General features: G+C 34.3%; 1 protein-coding gene across 2 annotated transcripts in view; it reads left to right on the forward strand.

Annotated features, from left to right (window-relative positions):
• Nucleotides 1–24,427, forward strand: part of SNX2 (sorting nexin 2) — a 57,821-nt gene that overhangs the window by 17,977 nt on the left and 15,417 nt on the right. For both annotated transcript variants that reach the window (XM_038551962.1, XM_038551963.1), the window contains exons 2-7: nt 5,118–5,235; nt 9,983–10,146; nt 11,668–11,734; nt 11,976–12,019; nt 13,372–13,513; nt 18,516–18,594. In XM_038551962.1, coding sequence (XP_038407890.1) covers nt 5,118–5,235; nt 9,983–10,146; nt 11,668–11,734; nt 11,976–12,019; nt 13,372–13,513; nt 18,516–18,594 — 614 coding nt within the window. The remainder of the gene's footprint in view (nt 1–5,117; nt 5,236–9,982; nt 10,147–11,667; nt 11,735–11,975; nt 12,020–13,371; nt 13,514–18,515; nt 18,595–24,427) is intronic.

A 24,427-nucleotide genomic window follows, 5' to 3' on the forward strand; every position in this document is an offset into this window, starting at 1 on the left:
CTGGTTTCTTGCACCTAATAAGCTACTGGGTTTGGCTTCAGGGCAGGGTCGGGAAAGAAAATGGGATAGGGAGAGGAGGAAAAGGGGAAAAAAAAATTCCACCTACATTCTCTTGGTAGCAGCAGTCCTGGTGTGACAATCAGAAGATAAAAGTTTTTCTTGGTCTCATTGCTATTCACACTATAGTATATAGTTCTACAATTAGAGCCATTCTCAGGGAGCTGAAAGAGAAAAGAAGGACCAAAAAAAAAAAAAAAATCATAAAATTCACCCTTGCGTTTTTGTCTCCTTTTCCAGTTTACCTGTCATCATTTAATTTTAGGATTTTGTTTTGTGTATTCTATCCAGAGCTTTTAGTGTTAATCACTGGGAGAGAAAGGGGCTCTAGTGGGCTTCTTTAATCTTGTTTGGGATTTTAAATACTAAGGCATTCACAACAACCTTGGAACTTTTTATAAGGATAATTTCCAGCACACTACTAGGTGATGATGTAGGGGGGCAAATACACATTTATTAAAAATGCTGATGTGTCTACAGTTGCATATATTGGAGAACTAGTTCTGATCACCCAGAACTTGTGCTCTAGGCAATTAAGTCATCCTTGTTCCCTTCCATCACTTCCTCATTGCACACCTCTTGCACTTACTAGGAAACCTAAAGAGGCATGGGGAGGCAGGAGCAAAGACAAGTTCCTACAGCTTTTAGTAAGTGACTGACTGCTCTAGTTTAGTGAACAAGTTGTATATAAGACTTTAGTGCTTATATCTTATTCAATATAAGTATATCTTAGTTTTAATGAATATTATCAGAAAGTTGAATCGTGTGTAGGTGCCCACTTTTTCCATATAATGACATAAGCCTTTTACTGTGCTACTCTGCTTTATTATTTTTTTTAATAGACTTATTTTTCAGAACAGTATTAAGCTTACAGCAAAGTTGAGTGAAGGTACAGAGATTTCCCATATGTTGCCCCTATATATGCGTTATCCCTCATTGTCAACTTCGTCCACAGAAGTGGTATGGTACATTTGTTATGATTGATGAATCTACATTAACACATTGTAATCATCAAATTTTATAGTTTATAGCTTTGCATGCTGTGGGTTTGGACAGGTGTGTAAGGACGTGTTGTATATCCACCCTAATATCACACAGAGTCGTTTCACTGTCCAGAAATCATGTGTTTCCACCTCTTCATCCCTCCTTCCCTTCCAGTGTACTGATCTTTTTACCATCTTTATAGTTTTGCACTTTCCAGATTATCATACAGTTGGAATCATGCGATAAGTAATCTTTTTAAAAATTTTATTTACTTATCATGAGAGACACACAGAGGCAGAGACATAGGCAGAGGGAGAAGCAGGCTCCTTGCAGGGAGCCTGATGCAGGATTTGATCCCCGGACCCCAAGTTCACGACCTGAGCTGAAGGCAGATGAAGGTATCCCAGTAATCTTTTTTTTTTTTTTTTTCCAGTAATCTTTTTATACTGGATTCTTTCACTTACTAATATGCATTTGAGTTTTCCCTGTATGTTTTCGTCACTAGATAGCTCATTTCCTTTTAGTGCTGAATAACATTCTATTGACTGGAAGCACCAGTTTACTTATTAACCTACTAAGGGACATCTTGGTTGTTTCCACGTTTTGGTAGTTATGAATATAGCTGCTGTAAACATCGTGTACTGGTTTTTGTGTGTACATAAGTTTTCAGCTCTTCTGGATAAGTACTAAAGAGAGTGATTGCTGAACTATATGGTAAATATGTTTAGTGTTTTTTTCCTTAAGATTTTATTTATTTATTCATGAGAGAGACACAGAGAGAGAGGAAAAGACACAGGTAGAGGGAGAAGCAGGCTCCCTGTAGGGAGCCCGATGTGGGATTCGACCCCAGGACCCCAGGATCACGACCTGTGCCAGAGGCAGATACTTAACCACTGAATCACCCAGGTGCCCCAAGAATATGTTTAGTCTTAAAAGAAACTCCCAAAATGTTTTCCAAATTAACTGTACCATTTTGCATTCTCACCAGAAGTGAATGAGAGTTCCTTTTGCCAGCATTTGGTGTTGTCAGAGTTAAAGATTTTTGATCATTCTAATAGGTATACACCTATTAGATACACCTTCATGAGGTATAGTGTTATCTCATTGTTATTTTAATTTGCATTTCTCTATATATGGTGTGGGGCATCTTTTCATTTTTCTCCCAAACTGTGGCTTTTTTTTTATTCTCTTGACAGTATTTTTCACAGAAAGTTTTAATTTTAATGAAGTTATCAATTCTTTTTTTTTTTTTTTTTTAAGATTTTATTTATTTATTCATGAGAGACACAGAGAGAGAGAGGCACAGACACAGGCAGAAGCAGGCTCCATGCAGGGAGCCCGACGTGGGACCTGATCCTGGGTCTCTGGGATCACACCCTGGGCCAAAGGCAGCGCTAAACTGCTTGAGCCACCCGGGCTGCCCAAGTTTATCAATTCTTTAATGGAGCGTGCATTTGTTATTGTATCTGAAAACTCACTGCCAAATCCAAGGTCATCAAGATTTTCTCCTGTTTCTAGGAATTTTACACTTTTGTGCTTTACATTTAGGTATGTAATCCATTTTGAGTTGATTTTCGTGAAGGGTGTAAGGTCTCTGCAGATTCATATTTTGCATGTGAATGTCTAGTTAAGCCAACACTATTTGCTGAAGAGACTGTTTTTTTCCCTATTCTCTTCTTTGTTCATTCTTCAAAGATCAGTTGATTATATTTATGTATTTTGGGGCTTTTCTCTTCCATTTTTCTATTCTTCCACCAATACCACATTATGTATTGATTATTATAAGCTTGAAGTCAAGTAGCTTTAGTCCTCCAATTTTGTTCTTTTCATTCAGTGTTCTTTTGGTTATTCTGTTTTTTTTGCCTCTCTCTATAAAGTTTAGGATTATTTTATTGATATCCACAAAATAACTGTCTCCAATTTTGATTGAGATTAAATCGAATCTCTATATCAAGTTGGGAAGAACTGGCATCTTGAAAGTATTTAGCCTTCCTACTCATGAACATGAACATCTCTCCATTTATTGGGTCTTTTATTTCATTCATCAGAGTTTTGGAGTTTTCCCCATACACATCTTATTACATGTTTTATGAGAGTATACCTAAGTATTTCATTTTGGGGGGAATGTTACTGTTTTTAACTTCAAATTCTATTTTTCAGTGATGCTATGTAAGAAAGTGACTTAAGTTCTGCATGTTAATCTTATATGCTGCAGCTTTGCTGTAAATGCATATTAGTTCTGGGAGGCTTTTTTGTTTGGATTTTCTACTTAGACACTGATGTCATCTGTTAACAAAGGCAGTTTTATTTTTTCCTTCCCAATTTTTATGCCTTTTATTTCCTTTCCTTGTCTTATTGCATTAGCTAGAACTTCCAGTACAATGTTGAAAAGTAGTGGTAAGAGTTAACATCTTTGTTTTGTTCCTATTCTTAGTGAGAAAGCTTCTAGTTTCCCACCATTAAGTTTGATTTAGGAGGTGCCCGGCTGCCTCATTGGGTAGAGCATGTAACTCTTGATCTTAGGGTTGTGAGCTCAAGCCCCACATTGGGTGTGGAGCTTACTTTAAAAAAAATGTTGATGTAGGGTTTTTGTAGCTATTTTTTCTCAAATTGAGAAAGTTCCCCTGTATTTTTAGTTTTTTGAGACTACTGTGCTACATTTTTTATGTAGATATGCTTTAGGTTATTTCAAATTCTTCAGTATTATAGATAATGTGATTGATAAACTTGGGGCCAGTTTTTAGGCATATTCATAATTATACTCTCTTCCTCAGCCCCTCCACCCTATGCATGCATGCTCTCTCTCTGTAAATGAATTAAACCTTTTCAAAGAGGATGTTCAAAGGCCATTTAACATGAAAAATTGCTGAGCATCATTGTTCATCAGGGAAATGCAAATTCAAACACGATAAGATATACTTTATACCACCATAATAGCTAAAATGAGAAAGATAAAATATATCAAAATGTTGACAAGGTTGTGGAGCAATTGATGTTTTCACAAAATATGCAGCCACTTTAGATTTCTAAAGCAGAATATTCACCTACCCTGTCATTTAGCTGTTCTACTCATATATACCAAACACAAATTTGTTCACATGTTTACTAAAAGACACATATATTAGGAAGTTTATACAACATTATTGATAGTGGCACAAAACTGATAACTACGCATATGTCCATCAGTAATAGAATGAATTGATTGAGGTATATTTAAAATGGAATGTTTTGCAGCAACAAGAATGTGTAATTTATTACTATAACAACAGTATGGATGTGTCTTAAAACATAACATTAAGAACAAAAACAAAAGAATATTCTGTATGATTCCGTTTTATGAACAAAAACAGGGAAAACTAATCCATGCTGATATGTTCTCTTTCTAGATCTGGGTGCTGGTTACACAGGTGTGTTTGGTTTGCGAAAATACCTAGCTGTATGCTTTTGACATACACACGTTCATTTTTATGTCTTTTTTTTAAAAAAAAGAGTATTGGTTTTAACTATTATACGAAAACCTGTAATAAAGCTAAAAGCTTCACAGTGTAGCTTCTATTATGTTGGTCGTTATACTTTAAAATTAAGAAGTGCAAAAACAGTCCCTAAGTTCAGTTGAAATACAATGTTTGGGAAGAAGGCATATTTTTAGTTTTAAACCATACAATTTTAGAATAATAGTATTTTAATTCAAATAGTATTAAACTTTTACAGTAAAGGAATACTTGAACTTATACACACAACATGTTTTCAAATCTGAATTTCTTTTAGTATTGTATAGTAAACAGTGTTACTGTATATGGCTGTAAAACACTAAATCTTTGTTAATTTTATCTCAACAAGACAAGTTAGTGTATCTAAAGGGATGACTGGAAAAGATTTTTTTTAAATCTTAAGTGACTTGTTAAGAAGGAAAGTGAGTAAAAATGTGGTTTTGGTTTATTCTTCCCTTAAAGTAGCTATAAATAACTGTCCTTGTTCTTTATTCCCTTTCTATCAAGAGAATGTTCTATTTCTATGATGTGTAGAGTCGTAATTAAACATGATAATCCTTTATCTAATATTGGTATTTTTAACAGTCAAGTCCATCATCTCCGGAACCAGCTAGTCTTCCTGCAGAAGATGTTAGTACAAACTCCAATGGTCCCAAACCTGCAGAGGTGGTGCTAGATGATGACAGAGAAGATCTTTTTGCAGGTATATATAAATATCTTTATTTTTTTAGTAATAGTCCACTGTAGTATATATCCTGTTACAAGATATTCTCTAAAGCAAAACTGAAATTTTGTGTAAGGTATTAGTTAGTGGTAGTTCTTCTTGTTAACAACTTGATAGGAAATTTCCAATTAGATCACTTTGTGAAAAATATAGTTTGTTGAGAGAAGCAAACCATGATCCTTTCTGGTTTTAAGCATTTGAAAATAAATCACATATTATAATTTGATGTTTTGATCAGTACTTACACTCAAAAAACTAATGGTTGTGGCATTCATACTTTGGAAAATATCAGCGTTTAAAATCTTTGTTACTTACAGGTTGTCACAGCAAAATTAACTCGGGATTTTAAAATCATTTAAAATCTTTCTGTTTTAATAAAATACTTCAGTATTTACCACCTGTTGTATTTTGATTCACTTCTGGGTGAGTAAATTGATGGTTGAGAAATTTGTTTTACAGGGCAGGATTTGGTATAGTCCTACCTTTAAAATAATGAATTTTTTTTCAAAACAGTTACATCTGTTTTAACATTAAATTTAGGTAAAAGTTAATGTTTGGATATTGAAAGGCAAATCATTTTTTAGAATTAATGACACAGAAAATTAAAGTAGTAAACCTTTGTTAATTCACCTCAACTGGTTTTCATTGAGTTAAAATTTAATATTGTGTCCTCAGGTTTCATAGTAGTTGCATATTTGAACCATTCTGTATTTTTTGTATAAATATTTTTTGTTTTGAAGATATGCTTCTCTATCACATAGGTCCTTACAAGTTCCTGTTTGATCAGTTTTATGAAGTGTTTATTACAGATGAATTCATGTATTTTATCATGTCAGAATTTAAAATACCATACTAATAAATACCAATAATGTTTCTTATTTATTTATTTATTTGCTACCTAACAGCTTAGAATTAACCAAAGTTGTAACAATCCGTTTTGTTTCCTTTTATGGACTTTTTCCCAGTCAGCTCTTAAAAGTTTTTTTATGGCATTTATGTGTTAAACTAGAAAATGATAGAAGTCCTTTCTCTCCTGAGTAATGGATACCAATCTAAAATTGTGTGTATGTATAGAGTTATACATAGAAGTTTCAGATTATTCTTTTTATAAAAGAGCTTTTCACCTTGTGAAGTCTCAGAATTCATACAGAAGGAGTATGCAGAAACTAACAACAGAACTATGTGAAGGTTTTTTGTTTTGTTTTGTTTTGTTTTTTTGTATTTTTTTTTATCAGTATGCACACTAATTGATTTGCCAAGTGAGGACTATACAATATTTGCTTACTTGGCTTGATGAGAAAAATCTTACTCATATTTACCTAGCATCTGTACTAAATATTGTCATTCAATTATTGTCACCGCTGTTATTTGTTAGAAAAAGAGAGAGAGGGTGGCACATTGGTGATTTAGTCGGTTAAATGTCTAACTCTTGGTTTCAACTCAGGTCTTGATCTCAGGGTCATGAGATCAAGCCCCGTATTGGGTTCCCCACTCACGGGGAATCTGCTTAAAGATTTTCTCCCTCTGCCCTTCCTCCCACTCATACTTGGTGCTCTCTCTCTCAAAGTCTTTAAAAAACATAAAAGAGAGAGAGACGGGGACTAAATATAGTCATCTGTTTCTGTTTCAAACATAGAAACTCCAGCGGTGTGTGTGGGGGAGGGGGAGGGTTGATCTTATCCTGAGATGATGACCTGAGCTGAAATCAGGAGTCGGATACTTAACTGACTGAGCGACCCAGGCACCCTTTATGGTTCATCTTTTATCTTAAACTCAGCTGCATTTCAAAATGATATCATTAGGGCAGCCCAGATGGCTCAGCAGTTTAGCCCTGCCTTCAGCCCAGGGCGTGATCCTGGAGACCTGGGATCGAGTCCCATGTCGGGCTCCCTGCGTGCAGCCTGCTTCTCCCTCTGCCTGTGTTTCTGCCTCTCTCTCTCTGTCTCTGTGTGTCTCATGAATAAATAAAATTTTAAAAAATGATATCATTAGATATTCTAAGACCTAATTTGATCATTTTTATGTGAATGCATTAATAGTACACTTGCATCTTATTTTAATGCTTTTAAACTGGTATATCATTCCTCCTTTTATGGAGGAATATGATTGGAAACCATAATAAAGAGCAGCATATGTTTCCAGGATGATGAAGACTGTTGTCAAGCAATAGGAACATGTACTTCTATATTAGAGAAAAGAGTATCAGTAATTCTCTAGGGATCTAGCCATTTTGATTTTAAAACCATGAAGAGATTAGTACTGATACATTTTGGGTAGCATTTCAGGTACTGTTTTGTCAAACATGGTACCGGAAAGAGTTGGAGTGTGACATGTTCCTGTTACTAGTTTACTTGGAGTGCATTCACCAAATATGGTTGACTACAGAGCCCCTCCATTTGTTAGATCCTTCTCACTAAGCTTTGCTGAACATCAAGCTATCATAGAGGAATAAGTGAGGGTAAGCAAATTGCTAAAGTTGGAAATTGTCTTGGACATTTGAATCTTATTTCTGCAGGGTCCTTAGCTTATTTCACTTAAATATTTCAGCAAATAATACAAATTGTAAGTTTCAAATAAAAAAAAAACCAAATTGTGAGTTTCATGAATATTCCTTTGTTTAAAAAATTCTCTAGCATCTACAGTATGAGTGAAATATTTCTTCCCTGGCATTGACATAATTGATTTATACTTGTCCGTATATTATTTCTTCCCAGGAAAAGTTCATCTTTGTACTTAAAACGTCTGAGGCATCTCCTGGACCTTTAGGTCTGGTTTAAATTAAGACTTGTGAATTTGTAGTATTAGCTAAAAGTCATGAGAAGACTTTAAGGCAGACTGTATATTAGTATGCTAAATCTAAATCTCTACCCATTTATTTTCATTTTCCTCCTTCAGATTAGCCACTTAGTTCATATTTAGCTTTTCTTATATAGAGGTTTCATATTATTTATGAAACAACTTGTCTTTGCAAAGAACACAAAATCTGCTATTATTGAGTACATTGTGATAGAAAACCTAAAGTTACCATATCTGTCCTGATAGATCAATAAAGTTAATATGCCTTTAGCCTTTTGTCTCTCTGGTTGTGTTGCCAATAGCAGTACCTCTTCTCAAGAATTTTAGATTTTATTTGCTGCTTGTTGTTTTGCCTGTTTGTAGATAATCTCACACTTTCTAGCTTTGATTCACTGCTTTCTTATTTTCTTATGTTGTTCATTGGTTTCATTTCTTTAAAAAACAAATAAATACTAGCAGTCTTAATAGTCAGAAAGCTTTTAATTTTTTATATTGAGGTCATTTGTTGTCTCTCTATTTTACATCTGTCGTCTATTTTCCTTCTCTGGTTACCACAGTTGGAAAAATTTCTGGTTTAATATAAAAATGTAAAGAGTTATGTCAAGTAAGGATCTCATTGATATGAGAAAACCAGTAAGAATAGACTGATGAAATGTTAACCTGTTTACCCTGTTTACATTTAAATGTAAATGTTAACATTATTTACCTTATTTCAGGTAAATATGTTGTTACTGCTATACTTTTTGAGGTATTAAAATGGATCACTGACTGCCATTACTACCTTCCCAAACCTCTGGGAATCTAAGAATCTCAGGTTAGAAACCACTGGTCTGATTCTGTTTCCCTTATAGCCCTGCCTTTCTTTTACTGTTAACAGTTCTATAATCCCACAGAACCGTGGTTTTCATTATGGCCATTGACTGTAATTTTCATTTTTCTGATTTTGCTTTTTGTTTGTTCTATTGTTTTGTTTTCCTAGAATTCTTCCTCCATTTTTTCTCTACCCATCCATATCCTCTCAAATCAATTTCATAAAGTATTGCAGATATCCCCAGCCTAAAGTACTGTCTCCCATCTCAAATGGTAGTTTGTTTTGTAGTTCATATAGCAGTTAAATGTCTTATAACATTCTTTTTATTGTTCTCTTGGCTATTATTTGTCTTTTATTATTATTTAACATTCCACATCCTTGTGTCTTGTTTTCCCAATTAGATTATAAACTCCCTGAGGGCAGGTATGATATTTTACATTTCTTTGTGTTTCTCCATTGCATTTAGCACAATGTTAAATAGCTTGTAGACAATCAGTTTATTGATTTGATCTGGTTTTAAATATGTTTAATTTTAGATTTTTCAAGTGGATGAGCATTTTAAATTAAAACCTAAACAGCTGTTTGCTTCGCGTCATGTTTATGTATTCAACTAATACTCAGTAATCTTTAGCAGTTAATTGCTTTAGATTACTAACTTTGTGGATTTTGCATAACAGATTTTTAATCCCAACTGGGATAGTTCTGGGCAGCCTGTTGTCATAAAATTTGTTTGTATGTATAAAATAATCATAATGTTAGCCTGAATAAAAGATATTGAAAGGTAAGTTACCCCAAGCATAAGATCTATTACAAACCCAGCACAAATGAATGTGGAATTATCCACATCATTGATTTTCTACTAGCTTTATCCCTACCACTAGTATAGATAATTAAGCTGACTTACTGTAATTCTTCCTAAAATCAACAAGCTGTTGATTTTAAAGTATTGATAAACAACTAAGGAAGGATTCATTAAACTATAACAACGATTTTTAAGTAACATTATTTTGATTTTTTGGTGGGTATTATAAAAGTATTTTTTATAATTCATTAACTGCTATAGAGGCTATTGAAGTTTGTTATCAGTATCCTTAACTAACTTGTTTAATCTGTATCTAGAAGCCACAGAAGAAGTTTCTCTGGATAGTCCAGAAAGGGAACCTATCCTGTCTTCAGAACCTTCTCCTGCAGTCACACCTGTGACCCCTACTACACTCATTGCTCCCAGAATTGAATCAAAGAGTATGTCTGCTCCTGTGATCTTCGATAGATCCAGGGAGGAGGTATGGGAAAATGTTTGTACCCTTAAGTTAATATGTAAATAGTAAGCTTTTTGTTCCCCCACAGAATCACTCTCCTGTTAGTCATCTCTAATCAAAGCCTTTGGATACTTTGAGGGAAAGGTATTGGACTAAAGAAGTCAGCTGATTTGGCTTCTAATTTTATCTTTATCACATTTTAACCCAGTGACGTGGGCATGTTACTTTCCTTTTAAGTCAAAGATTTTATCATTTATGATCTCATGATGTTTATTTATGACTCTCAGCGTTTCTGTGTTAGTGAGAAAAATGTATGAAAGTTCTTTGAAAACTTTAATTAAGTGATATTTTGAGTAATTTTATTTGATGAATCATGCAGTAAATATTAGTGGTTATGTTGGCAGGGTACAGGATGGGTTGTAAATGGAGAGGAAGCACGAGAGGGCCTTCCTGTGAATAATGATTGTGTTTGTGAAAGTTACTGAGCTGTATACTTAGGATTTACTTAGTTTATGTTATAGTTCAAATAAGGTTTAGTTTCTTAAAAATCTGTACAAGAGGGCAGCTTTGGAGAAAAAAAGATTATGGTTAGAAAAACTTTTAGATAATCTTGAGCTATTAATATTACTCTAAAATAGTTTACAGATTTAACAATTTCTGTGTTCTTTTCTTGAGAGTAACAGGACTTTCTTGCAGAGCTGCTCCTAGGATTGCTTATTTATAAAGGCATTAAAAAGTGCTTCTCTGCAGTCTTACAAGCTAATCATTTTTCCTACTTAGTGTGCTTTATAGTGCTCTCATGGGTTTCAAGAAGAGCATGTGTTTCCTAGCTTATCAGAGAAATCATGATATTCTCAGTATGGTTATTTTTACAGATATGGAGGATTCTATTGGCAAAAGTAATGGCTACCTCCTGTTGAAAAGAGTAGAGATACAACTTTGAAAAGTGCTCATATTAAAAAATAATTAAGGTATCAGTATTTAATTATCTGAATCTGAAGACTCAGTTTAGAGAACAACAATTCCACAGTATTCCTACAGAAAACCAAATCTGAGGAGTTGTGAGAACACAAGATTTTCTGTAACTTCTCCAAATGATCCTTTTCCTGGTGTGTGTGTGTGTGTGTTTAAATATTGTCAAGGAGGGCAGCCCAGGTGACTCAGCGGTTTAGCGCCGCCTTTGGCCCAGGGCGTAATCCTGGAGACCTGGGATCGAGTCCCACGTCAGGCTCCCTGCATGGAGCCTGCCTTTCCCTCTTCCTGTGTCTCTGCCTCTCTCTCTCTCTTTCTCTCTCTCTCTCTCTCTCTCTCTCTCTTTCTCTCTTTCTCTCTTTCTCTCTCTCTGTCTCTCATGAATAAATACATAACATAAATAAATAAATAAAGTCAAGGAAATATGACAGCTTTTATTTTTCAGAAACCATGCTGAGTGGCTTTTTAAATTATTATGACAACTCTAATAAAAGATGGTAAAAATTGAAGTTATTAGTGTTATAACAGTGATGTAATTTGGAGTCTTAAGATGAAAAGAATTGTCTTTTCTAGATTGAAGAAGAAGCAAATGGAGATGTTTTTGATATAGAAATTGGTGTATCAGATCCAGAGAAAGTTGGTGAGTCAGTATTTACAATATTTTAAATTTGCTTCTTTGTGATAAGTACCTTGGTTATTAATATGCTGTTTTTCTTTATTAAGTGCAGTGTTGAATGTTAAAATGGTACCTTTATTTTTAAGATATGTACACATTATGAATTGTTCATCACGATCAAGTTGGTCAGCATATTACTTCACAGCTACCTTTTGTGTGTGTGGCTAAGCTTAATTTTAATAGTACTGTTTGACTTTTCTTATAGGTGATGGCATGAATGCTTACATGGCATATAGAGTAACAACAAAGGTGAGCCTTTGCTCCTTTAAAAACATAGTGAGCCCTCACCATGTGTAGTATGAGTTTATAACCGCAAATAAAGTATAAGGATTTCCTGTCTTTACAAAGGTTACTATTCATTGAAGATTTCAAATAAGCAGTTACATTGAGTTAAGAGCATTTTCTAAATGTAATGTTCTCCAAAGTATAAGTAAAATATTCTGTGAAAGTATGCAGGAAGGGACTTAATATAGACAAAGGTAGGAGAAAGTGACGGGGGGTTGGAGACACAGAGAAAGGAGAAGATTGCTCGTTCCAAGCAAAGGGGTTTGCTTTTTTAATGGCCAGGAGTCAAGAAAGCATTGTGCTTTCCAGGATCTGCAGAAAGTGGTGCCTACTTAAAATTGTTTGGCGGTAGCCTCCCTACGTTATGAACAGCCACATTAAAGAATTTGGGCTTTATCCTGAGTATAATGGTATAATGGAGAGCATTTGAAGAGATCAAGCAAGAGTATAACACAATTAGATTTTTGTTTTAGAAAGATCTGACTACTAAGTTGGGAGTGCAAAGTAGAGGTCAGGATTTCCAGTTAATTCCATCAGAATTCCTAAAGGGTTGTAGGCCTTAGATCTTAAAGTGGGAGAGGATCTGTAGCAATCCTGTCTGCGAGAAATAATATTTTTTACTCAGGAATTGATTCTGAAGCCAAAATAATGGCTTCTTGAATTGTGTAGGAGGTAGAATCAGTAGAGCTTGAATGTAAGGAGTGAAGGAGAGATGCCTAAGTTACTGACTAGAGTATTTCCACGGTTATCAGAGTGAGCTCGGAGAAAAAGCAACACAGTTTGGATTGGCATGAGATTTGTTATTTCATTGAACATATTTTTATTAAACACTTAACATGGGGTCCAGCTCTGTTCCAAGCAAGAAGGTTTATTAGGAAACAATACAGACAAATGCCCTTCCCACATGGAGATTATGTTTCAGCAAGAGATTGGGTGAATTTGAGGTGGCAGCAAGATTTAAGTAGAAGTATCCCTTGGGCATTTTGATATATTAGACTGAAGCTCAGAGGACATCTGGGCCAGAGGTAAAGATTTAAGAGTCATTAACATAAATGCAATTAGAGTTGATGAGACGCGTCAAGGAAACGTTTTGTCCTTTTAAGTTTCTATAAAAACAAAACAAAAATGTGTAATGTAGATTTTTTTTTATCAGAAATGTGTCTACCACATTAGTTAGCTCCTGTGCGTTCTTTTGCAAAATAAACCAATGTGTATATGTGTGTATATATGTGTATATGTTCATGGTAATATGTGATACTAACTTCTGAAAGATTGCTTAGTATTCAGAATTTGAAATGCCTCTTCTTTACTTGTAGACTTCTCTTTCCATGTTCAGTAAGAGTGAATTTTCAGTGAAAAGAAGATTCAGTGACTTTCTTGGTTTGCATAGCAAGTTAGCAAGCAAGTATTTACATGTTGGTTATATTGTGCCACCAGCTCCAGAAAAGAGTATAGTAGGTAAGTATGAATAATTTTTTTAAAAACTTGTTCCTGTTTCTAGCTCAGTTTTAACTATACAGATTAGGATACCATGATCATTATCATGATAACTCATAATGTCTAGCAATACTGAATTTAATAAATATTCCCTTTATGATAATCACCCATCAACTAAGGAATGTATAAGCTAATAGTTTTATTTTCTAACATCTTAGAACTTTGATTTATATAGGATCAATTTAAGATTTGATTTATATAATATAATGTTAAATACTGGATCAGGATTTGCCAAGTTGAGAGCAGTTGAAAGGGTCATGTTACTGAGAAACACTCAAAAGATATTTTATGTTAGTAGCATACTAACATGTTTCTAAGGGATGGAGGTATTTGGCTTTCAGCTATTCATTGTCCCAAAAAAGATTCCATCCAGTCTAGATTTTATAAGACCTATCATGTTAATATATTTCATACCTAAATTTAATGTTTAAAAACATTTCTGCCTATGAGATGCCTGAGCATGCAACTCTCAATCTCGGGGTTGTAAATTGGAGCCCCACATTGGATGTAGAGCTTGATTGCTTAAAAATAAAATCTCTAAAATAAAAATTCTACCTGTACAAGTACTAAAGTTAAGAATATGAAGAAGGGAGCATCTGGTTGGCTCAATTGATAGAGCATGTGACTCTTGATCTCAGGATCATGAATTCAAGCCCCACACTGTGTGTAGAGCTTACTTTAGAAAGGGATGAGGGAAGTGCCTGGGTGGTTCATTTGGTTAGGGATCTAACTCGATTTCAACTCAGATCATGATCTCACGATCATGAGATAGAGCCTGTAGTCAGGCTCCCTGCTCAGCGTGATGTCTGCATGAGATTCTCTCTCCCCCTCTCCTGTCCCACCTCCAGCTTGTGCATGTGTATAGGCTCTCTCTCCCTAAAATAAAGAAAATAAATCTTTTAAAATGTTTAAAGAGAATACACAAAAAATTACAAAAGAGGGTAACTTTCATTGTCCCATTAAAAGACATCTGTCCTCTCTTAAATTTTTCTAGTTTTTTTCCCCATTTGTTGAGTTATTTACCATAATTTATTTTTCTTTATATGTAAGATTATTCAGAAAATATAAAAATGAATTCTGCTACTCTTTAAATTTTTTCTTTTTTTTTTTTTAATTTTTTCTTTTACTGTTTTTAGACATTTTTTTTGAAAAGCACCTAATAGTATCTTTAATAATTTTGAAACCTGATATATTTAAATGCATTTGTTATATACTCTGTTTTTTTTAATTATAAAAATTTTTTTTGGGGTGCCTGGCTGCTTTAGTTGGTGACTTGTGATTTGATCTTGGGGTTGTGAGCTCAAGCCCCACACTGAGCATAGAGTTTCCTTAAAAAAAAAAAAATTAATGAAATTAAATGTAAAAAAAAAACTTTAAAAAATTGAAATGCCAATAAACTCAGTATTTGTAAGACAAAATGTTTAGTGATAATGGTGGCTTCCTTTTTGTTTTTGTTTTTATAGTTTTCCAAATCCCTAACTTCTAGCTTAGTACAAAATAGCGATGTTCTCATGTGTGTTTCTGCATCCTGTCTCTTGTGATATAATATACCACATAACCTTTGTTAAACTCCACTGAGCTCTCATGAAAGAGTAAGAGTAAAAAAGACAGTAGTTTAATATTATTCTGAAAGTAGCCTTTGGTGCACACTTCCCCACACTTGTACAAAAAGGGTATCGGAAATCTTTCTGGTATTCTGACCATACTTTGAAAACTGCTAACCTAGTTAATAATCTTATTTCTCTTACCTCAAGACGTTTGCTTTTGGCATCATACTATCTGTGTAGGGAACTCACGCATCACAAATTATTACTATCTTTTTTTTCTTTTTTGTGCAGCTCTTTTTATGTATCAGAGGAAAAAAACTATTTTTCTCATTTTGGTGACTAACATGCTAATCTAGTTCTTAAATAGTGAGTGTCCCCCCTCAAAATTGAAAAAAGTAAATTTTAATGCCCAAGTTTATTATATTTCAGGCTAATATTTTGCCTTAATTATCTGCAACCTTCCACAGATGATTACAGTATAATAAATAGCATGTGTAAATTTTTTTATTTTTATTTTTTTAGCATGTGTAAATTTAAAGTAGAAATGAGAAACTAAATCCCAAGAGCACCGTTTTCTGATACTGATCCTCACAGCCTTCAAAAAAAACCCTTCAAAAAAAAAAAAAAACCCTTCAAAGGGTTTTTAGGGGACAGTCACACGGTTTTGTTTGCATTATCTATATACATGACCAAGATAGATAGCCCTTTACATTGTAAGACTATCCATTAAATTATAGAGATAATTAACATTTATTTAGAGTGTACTGTACTAAATAATTTATGTGCATTCTCTCATTTAATCCTCACAGTAGCTTTATGACGTTAGCTTATTGTTTTCCTTATTTAATAGGTAAGGAAGCTAAGGTTCATCAAGGTTACAGAACGTAGCCCACGCCATACAGCTCGTAAGAGTCAGAGCTGGGCTTTGCAGGCCATCTTACTCTAGAGCTTACACTTTTAATCACTATTCTGGTCTGCTAATTTTGGTATGATTTTAAAAATATGGTTATGGTTTGTTTTTATTTTGTATTCAAAATAGAAAACTTTCCAATTTTAAAAATAATCTAATGCTACATTATTGTAGACTTATCTAATGTACATTTAAGGTGGATTGAGTTGTTTTAAGATTATTTATATACTACTTTATTCTAGAAAGGACTTGAGGCAACTACATGTAATGCAGGTTTTTTTAAAGATCAAAATAAAAAAATTATTGGGAAAAATAAACATAGTGAAATAGTAAGGTGAAACCAAGTGAAACAGTTTCTTCAGAATATATGCATAAAGTCTGAACAGTTACTAAGTGGGTAACAAATTGGTCTGTGAACCTCCTGAAAGCCAACCAAATAGAGAAGCTGTCATTTTTTCATACTGTCCATCAGTTTTTTTTGAAGAAAAATGAATAGGCTAAGAAATTGTTGAAATATGGGAGGCCTTATTAATTACATAGGCAGTAGTTTTCAAGTGATAAATGCTCAAGGTGGGGTAGCAGAAAAGGAATAGTAACTTGTCTTCTTTGCTGAAAAGTTGGAACTGCCCTGAAGGAAGAGAAGTCTTTTCATTAGTCCACAATTGTTACCCGTTTATAAGATTAGTTAACTTAAAAACAACATTTCAGGGCAGCCCTGGTGGCTCAGCGGTTTAGCGCCGCCTTCAGCCCAGGGCCTGATCCTGGAGACCCCAGATCGAGTCCCTGGCTCCCCACATGGAGCCTGCTTCTCCCTCTGCCTGTCTCTATCTCTCTCTCTCTCTCATTAATAAATAAAAAACATTTCACTAAGCTTTTAGGAAAGAGTAACAATAACAACTAAGTTGTGAAGTTTTAAGAGCTAAGGGATTAGAGTGTTTTTTATTTGCTGCTTGGGCCTGTATTGGTTAGCATGAGCAGAAGATCCTTAAAGAGAAAAATGCAAAGAACTGCGTAGTGGTAAGATATTTTCAGGGAAACAATATGTGAACTAATTAACATTCATTCCACTTCTAGTAGTCCATTCAGGGTAGATAATTTTAGGTGTTTGAGTTTTCTTTTTCAAATTTGTGTTTCAGAAATATTATGTTAAACAAAACATTCATAGGTGCAATGTTTATTTACCAGATGTACCAGCCTGAATAAGAATTACATGGTTTTACATAGTCCTGTTTCTAATGGCTTTGTCGAGATATAATCCACATGTCATGTAATTTATCCATTTAAAGTGAATATAATTCAGGACATCTGGTTGGCTCTGTTTTAGAGCATTAACTCTTAATCTCAGGATGGTGAATTCAAGCCCCATATTGAGTTTAGAGCTTATTTAAATATAAAGTGTATCAATTTCAATGTAATATTTAAGCCTTTTAGTATATTCAGAATTGTGTTCACACCACCACAATCACTTTTAGAATATTTTTTATTTATTACCCCTTAGCTATCATCCTCTAATTTCCCTTAACTCCCAGCCCTATGCAGTCACTAATTTACTTTCTTTATCTGTAGATGTGCCTATTCTGGACATTTTATATAAAGGGAATCAGATAATGAGTGGGCCTTTGTGACAAACTTCTTTCACTTAGCATACTTTTTTTTTTTTTTTTAAGATCTTATTTGAGAGAAAAAGAGAACGAGCATGAGGGAGGGGCAGAAGGAGAGGGAGAAGCAAATTTCCTGTTGAGCAGGGAGTTGGATGCGGGGTTTGATCCCAGGACCCTGAGATCATGACCTGAGCCAAAGGCAGATGCTTAACCAACTGAGCCACCCAGACAGCCCTCACTTAGCATATTTTTAAGGTTCATCCCTGTCATAGGATATGTCAGTACTTCATTTCTACAGAATTGATGTTGAAGGAAAAAGAACAAGGAAAAAAAGACCACTCTGCAATCTGGTACATGAGTATTAAAATTGAAACTGCCATTACAGAGATGATTAATGATTTTTATTTTATAAATTATGAAAGCACTTGTTTCAACTATAACCAAACCAGCTATGATAAACAACATGTTCTTCGACTCTACATTGGGGGAGATATTTAGCAAATTCATGGCTTACACTTATTTTTCTAGTCCCCAAACTGAAGAACCTTAAGTATTGTTTATAAGAAATGAAAATACTGAGCTTAAATTTGCTAATGTGAATCTCTTTATGCATATTGAAATGCAAACTCATTTTAATTTACTAAGAGTATAGTGTATCACAGACAGATGAGAAACCCAAACAGAGGTGAGAAAACTGCAGACAGAGCTCAGCTTCTACTTTATCTGGTTGAAATGTTAGTATATCATGAGTTAATTCCTCAGATGTATGGTAACTGGTGATAATTTAGGAGCCTTTTTTTGGTCAAGTTCAACCTTTTGAAGTATGTTTTAAGTTATGCTGAAATGACTATAAAAGATATTCACAATAATATAAAATTATGAATCTCATTTAATTTTTTTCAAAGGCATGACCAAGGTCAAAGTGGGTAAAGAAGATTCATCATCCACTGAATTTGTAGAAAAACGGAGAGCAGCTCTTGAAAGGTAATTCTAAACAGCTATGCTTTATTATTCTCATGTTCTTACTTTAGTGATAGGAGTCTAATTCCATTATATGGCACACTGTATTTTAATGATTAATTTTTTCATTAGTACCATTTCATGACTCTTTGCTAGGAATGCATTAAACTTTAAGAAAATACTTTTTTTAACAATACAATACTGTGGTCTGCTTTTATTAATTCTCATAAGTGGATCAATATTTAGCATATAATGTGTCTAATGGGATAACACCTATTTTTGTATGCTATAAGACGACTATAAAGATATCAGTTAGCTGAAGATAGAATTAATGTATCATGGGGGTGCCTGCCTGGCTGGCTTGGTAACGTGTGTGACTCTTGATCTTGGGGTTGTGAGTTTGAGCCCGATTTGAGTATAGAGATTACTGAAAATAAAATCTTAAAAAAAATAATTTATGTATCATAGCTGTAATCTGCATGAGAAGTAAGGAACTGGCAAGCTTATAAAAAGATAACCATGAAACTTGTGAAAGGGAAGAAAGGATTGATAAAATTATTTGGATTTTTAATATTTAGTATTGTTTAGGTTCTTAGGAAATTCTACCCATATTCAAGTTCTTTGTTGGATAATTTGGCTATAGTTCACTGAAGGTAATTTTTCCTTTGAATTATTACTTGGTTAGAAACATTATTAAATACAATGAGAAATTAGGTTTGCGTGCCGTCCTTTATTTTTGTATAATTGATTTTGACATGAGTGCAGAGTAGTATTAGTCATTTATTGAGTTAACTGTATACTTAAAGTCTGATGTATTTGCTCTGCTTTCCTTTAGAATACTTGACACATTTCCTATAGTTTTGAAGACTTGTCTTCAATGTAGCAGACCAAAAAGAGGAATGGATAGGAGGAACCCAAGCCCAGAATCTCAACATTTATTCCTTACTTGTTATGCTGAAAATTGAGAAAATAAATTTGAAACTATCTTAAAACCCAAGTTTTAGAACATAAGTTGGTAATCGCTTAGGCATATAAATGTTCTAATTGCTTAGGATTTTTTTGTTTTTTTTTTAATTGAATTTTGTTTGTTATCTTAATTGAATTTGCTTATTCTTTATTTTCTCTTTTGACATAAGACCAGTGGTTGTGGTAGGTTGGACAGATTTTAAGTAATAGTATATTTATTTTCAGGTACACATTTTTTTAAAGACTATTTTTAAAGCACCTTATTTCTGGGTTTTAGTTATAAATTGTTTACATTTTAAGAAAATGCCACAGAAAAAAGTCAGATTTGAACAATTTACAGCAAGGAAGCTAAAAAATATGCAACTTGATATTAGGGAGGACTTAAAGGATGAGATTATGTCTGTGAGAAATGCAATTACTCAGGAAAAGGATTTAAATTGCATCAAGAGAAGTTTAGGTTAGGCATTAGAATTGTTTGTGTTGTGAAAGAGGTCATAGACAATGTTTTTAAGAGTAAAGGTAGATAATGTTCTGTTTTGATTCTGCTTAGTTCTTCCTGAAAGTGTAACCATGACCCTTTGAGAAACCTTTCAAGTCCTATTTTTCTATGAGTAAATTTGAAATATTTCAGATGGCATGCTTGATAAGGAACTTAATGAAGATTTATTGTACCAAGGACATATAATTTGATTCTACATTCACCTTTCTTGCAACTTGAATGCATTGCATAGTACTTACTATAACATCATGCAGTATGAAACATTGAGGAGAGCTGTAAGGAAATACTGAGACTTGACCTACTGGGTATTTAAAAACGGGTTTTTTAGTGATAAATGTTACTTGTTACATGCTACCTTAGTGGACTTTGCAGATTAAAAAAAGAAGAAGAAACAGTGTAATAATATGAGGGAGAAATTCATTTTGCATTAAAAATTATGACTAAAGAAAATATAGGTATAAAGGTCTAGAAGCAGAGGAATTGGAATGCTTTTTATAAAGGGAGTTTTTTCTGTGGCATTGCTTAAAAATTAGGGCAGGCTTATCTGTGAGATACCCAGCCTCGTTGAATCTGGTGGGTCAGGAAGTATTTCTCTTTGTATATACTATGATAACAATTTATTTATTTGTTTGCTCCACTCAGAAAATCTAGGTGACTGTCTTGAATGAAAGGGTGAACATCTGGTGTTAAAAGACAGGAAGAGAAAGAGAGTGGTTAAGAAAGATACTCTCCTGAGCACTCTCACTAAAGTAAGCTGAAACTACTTTTGGGAGGAGTGTCCCTAAGATCCCTCTCTAGATTTTCTTGAGAGTGCTTCACATTTTACTTTAAGACCATGTTGAATTTGTTTCATAGGTAAGAATACAGTTCTGCAAATATAGACAGAAGTATAGAGTGTCATGAAAAAGATTTAGAATCCACTACACAATATACACTCTGTGACTTTGGGCAAGTTATTTTACTTAAATACACTTTTCCTTATCTTAAAATATATCAGGATTATGCACTCCAAGTACCCAAAAACATGACTGACTTGGCCTAAACAACGTAGGTTAATTAGTCTACTCTCTCATATCAAGAAGTATTTAGGATTATCCATTTCATTCAGAAATCATGTTGCTTCTTTCCGATATCTGTAATACAACCATTTCTCACCACTACAATACTAGTCCAAATACTGGAATTAACTGCAGTAAGCTCCTAATTGACCTCTTTGTTTCCATCCTTGAGCCTCCAACTCTTTTAATATAGCAATCAGAGTCATCCCTTTACATCAGATCATGTCCCTTTCTCCCCATTTCACTCAGTAAAAGCCAGAGTCCTTATAATGGCCTACAGAACTTTACATGACATGCACTGCTCACTCTGTTACTCTTTGATCTTGTATGCTCCTTGATCACTTTGTTCCAGGCCACACTGATGTTTTGCTGCTCTTCAAAGATCCTTAGCATTTTTCCACCTTAAGATTTTTCCACTGGCCTCTCCCACTGCCTAGAAAGCTTTTATTCCCAGGTATCTGCATGGCTAATTCTCTCATCTCTTTCAAGTTTAGATGTTCAAGTATCTTTCCAATGAAGTCTATTCTGATGATTGGCTTCATTCTACCTATTATATTTGAATTGCCACCAACAATACCTTATGTACTTGATTGCATTTGCTCTACTGTTCTATCCTTTCTTTTTTCCACAACTTTTGCCGGCTTCTCCCATAGTATATAATTTATGTGTTTATTATATTTAGAGTTTATCATCAGCCTTCTCTTACTAAAATACAATTTCACATTAAGAAAATGACATGTAGTAAATACTTACTAAATATTTGCTGGATGAACAAATGAATGTCATCGAAGATTCAGGCTTTCTGCCTTTCTACTCCCTCATTGTTAGCACATGTTTGAGTTTCAAGCAAGAGAAATCCTAACTTTGTTCCTCTGAATTTTGGATAACCTGCTTTACTTTATCTTAAATGAATAAACAGGAGCTTAAAACCTTCAGTGTTTTTTCTTTTTTCTTTTTTAAGATTTTATTTATTTATTCATAAGAGAGAGAGAGTAAGAGAGAGGCAGAGACACATGCAGAGGGAGAAGCAGGCTGCATGCAGGGAGCCTGATGAGGGACTTGATCCTGGGACTCCAGGATCATGCCCTGGGCGGAAGGCAGGCGCTAAACCGCTGAGCCACCCAGGGATCCTCTGGTTTTTCTAACTTTATCAGCAGCCTTTCCTTAGAGCAAATGTGCAGAAAAACTACAACTACCTCTCATTGAGTGTGATACTACTTTTCACCATTTCCATTGTGCCTTCCTTTTCTCTCTTCCTTCGAGTGTTTCTTTCTCCTCATGATCCTTTTCATGTCTGCTTCCTGTATTCTTTTCCTTTTTTTGTTCTGCATCCATCCTTTATATCTCTGTAACCTCTCTGACCTTAATACTGAGTTGGCGAATATTTACAAATATTCACAGCGTTACTCATCATCAGATAATTGCAGATTAAAATTACATTGAGGTATCCCCTCACGCCTGTCAGTATGGCTAAATCCAAAAGCACAAGAAACAAGTGTGGACAAGAATGTGAAGAAAAAGGAGCCCTCTTACACTGTAGGTGGAATGCAAACTGGTACAACTACCCTGGAAAATAGTATGGAGGTTCCTCAAAAAGTTAAAAAAAGAACTATCCTATGATTCAGGAATCACACTATTGAGTATATTTACCCAAAGAATACAAAAAACACTAATTCAGAGGAGTATATGCACCCTTATGTTTATTGCAGCATTATTTATAAAAGCCAAATTATGGAAGTAGCTCAAGTGTCCAGGATAAAGAAGATTGGATGTGGGTGTAAAATGGATTATTACTCAGTCATTAAGAGAATGAAATCTTGCCATTTGCAACAACATGGATAGAGCTGAAGAGTATATCACTAAGTGAAATAAGTCAGAGAAAGACAAATACTATTTGATTTCACTTACATGTGGAATTTAAGAAACAAAACAAACAAGCAAACGTGGTGGGAGAGGAGAGACAAACCAAGAAACAGACTCTTAACTATAGAGAACAAACTGATGGATACCAGAGGGGGTGGTGGTGGACTGTTGGGTTAAATAGGTGATGGGAATTAAGCATTGTACTTGTCCTGATGAGTATGGAAGTATTGAATCACTGAATTGTCTACCTAAAACTACTATTATACTGTATGCTAACTGATGATTCACAGAGGGGAGGTTGGTGGGGAATGGGTAAAATAGGTGGTGGGAATTAAAGAGGACACTTAACATGGTGAGCACTGAGCAATGTAGAGAATTGTCGAATCATTATATTGTACACAAAAGTAATATAACACTGTATGTTAACTATAATGGAATTAAGATTAAAAACCTAATGAAAAGAATGAAAAATAAGATTGATGTGAAGGGAGGAAAAATGCAAATCCATTCCTTTATTTTCTGATTTAAAAACACAAACCACTTACTCAAAAGGGAATTTTCATTTAAAATGTGCTATTGAGGGCAGCCCCGGTTGCTCAGCGGTTTAGTGCCACCTTTGTCCCAGGGTGTGATCCTGGAGACCCAGGATCAAGTCCCACGTCGGGCTCCCTGCGTGGAGCCTGCTTCTCCCTCTGCCTGTGTCTCTGCCTCTGTCTCTCTCTCTCTGTGTGTCTGTCATGAATAAATAAAAATCTTAAAAAACAAAAAAAGTAAAATGTGCTATTGAGATAAGCAAAGTAGACATTACGTACAACCAATTTAAAGAATAAAATTCCATTGAATGTGATAGTACTTTGCAAATGATAAGAAAGCAAGTAGTGGTCTTTGTAGTATTAAAAAATAAATATACTACATATGTATGCTAGAATTTCATGTGGTAAATAAAAATGGCATTAGAGAATAATATTTAATGCCACAGAAAGGTATCCGTAACATACTGTTGTGCGTAAAAGGATACACGACTACAAGCATAATTGTTATATTTTTGTGAAAACCAAAGTATCTGTGAGTTTGTGTGTGTACCTACTCACACTCTTAGAAAAAACATTAAAAGATAATTATCCTATGGAACAAAAAATCTTTTAGTTTTCTGCTTATAATTTTACCATTATCTAAATTTAGTAGTTTTATTTAATTTTTTTTATTTCTTTTTAAGATTTTATTTATTCATGACAGAGAGAAAGAGAGACAGAGACACAGGCAGAGGAAGAAGCAGGCTCCACGCAAAGAACCTGATGTGGGACTCGATCCTGGGACTCCAGGATCACACCCTGAGCAGACGCTCAATCACTGAGCCACTCAGGCATCCCAATTTAATAGTTTTAAAGAAATGGTTGATGGCTGTTTACTTCTGTATAAGCCTTAAGAAGTAAAGTTTTACTCTCTTCTAGAATACTGTTTTCCAGAATGA

The sequence above is a fragment of the Canis lupus genome, chromosome 11, assembly GCF_011100685.1.
Source record: "Canis lupus familiaris isolate Mischka breed German Shepherd chromosome 11, alternate assembly UU_Cfam_GSD_1.0, whole genome shotgun sequence".
Lineage (NCBI taxonomy): Eukaryota > Metazoa > Chordata > Mammalia > Carnivora > Canidae > Canis > Canis lupus.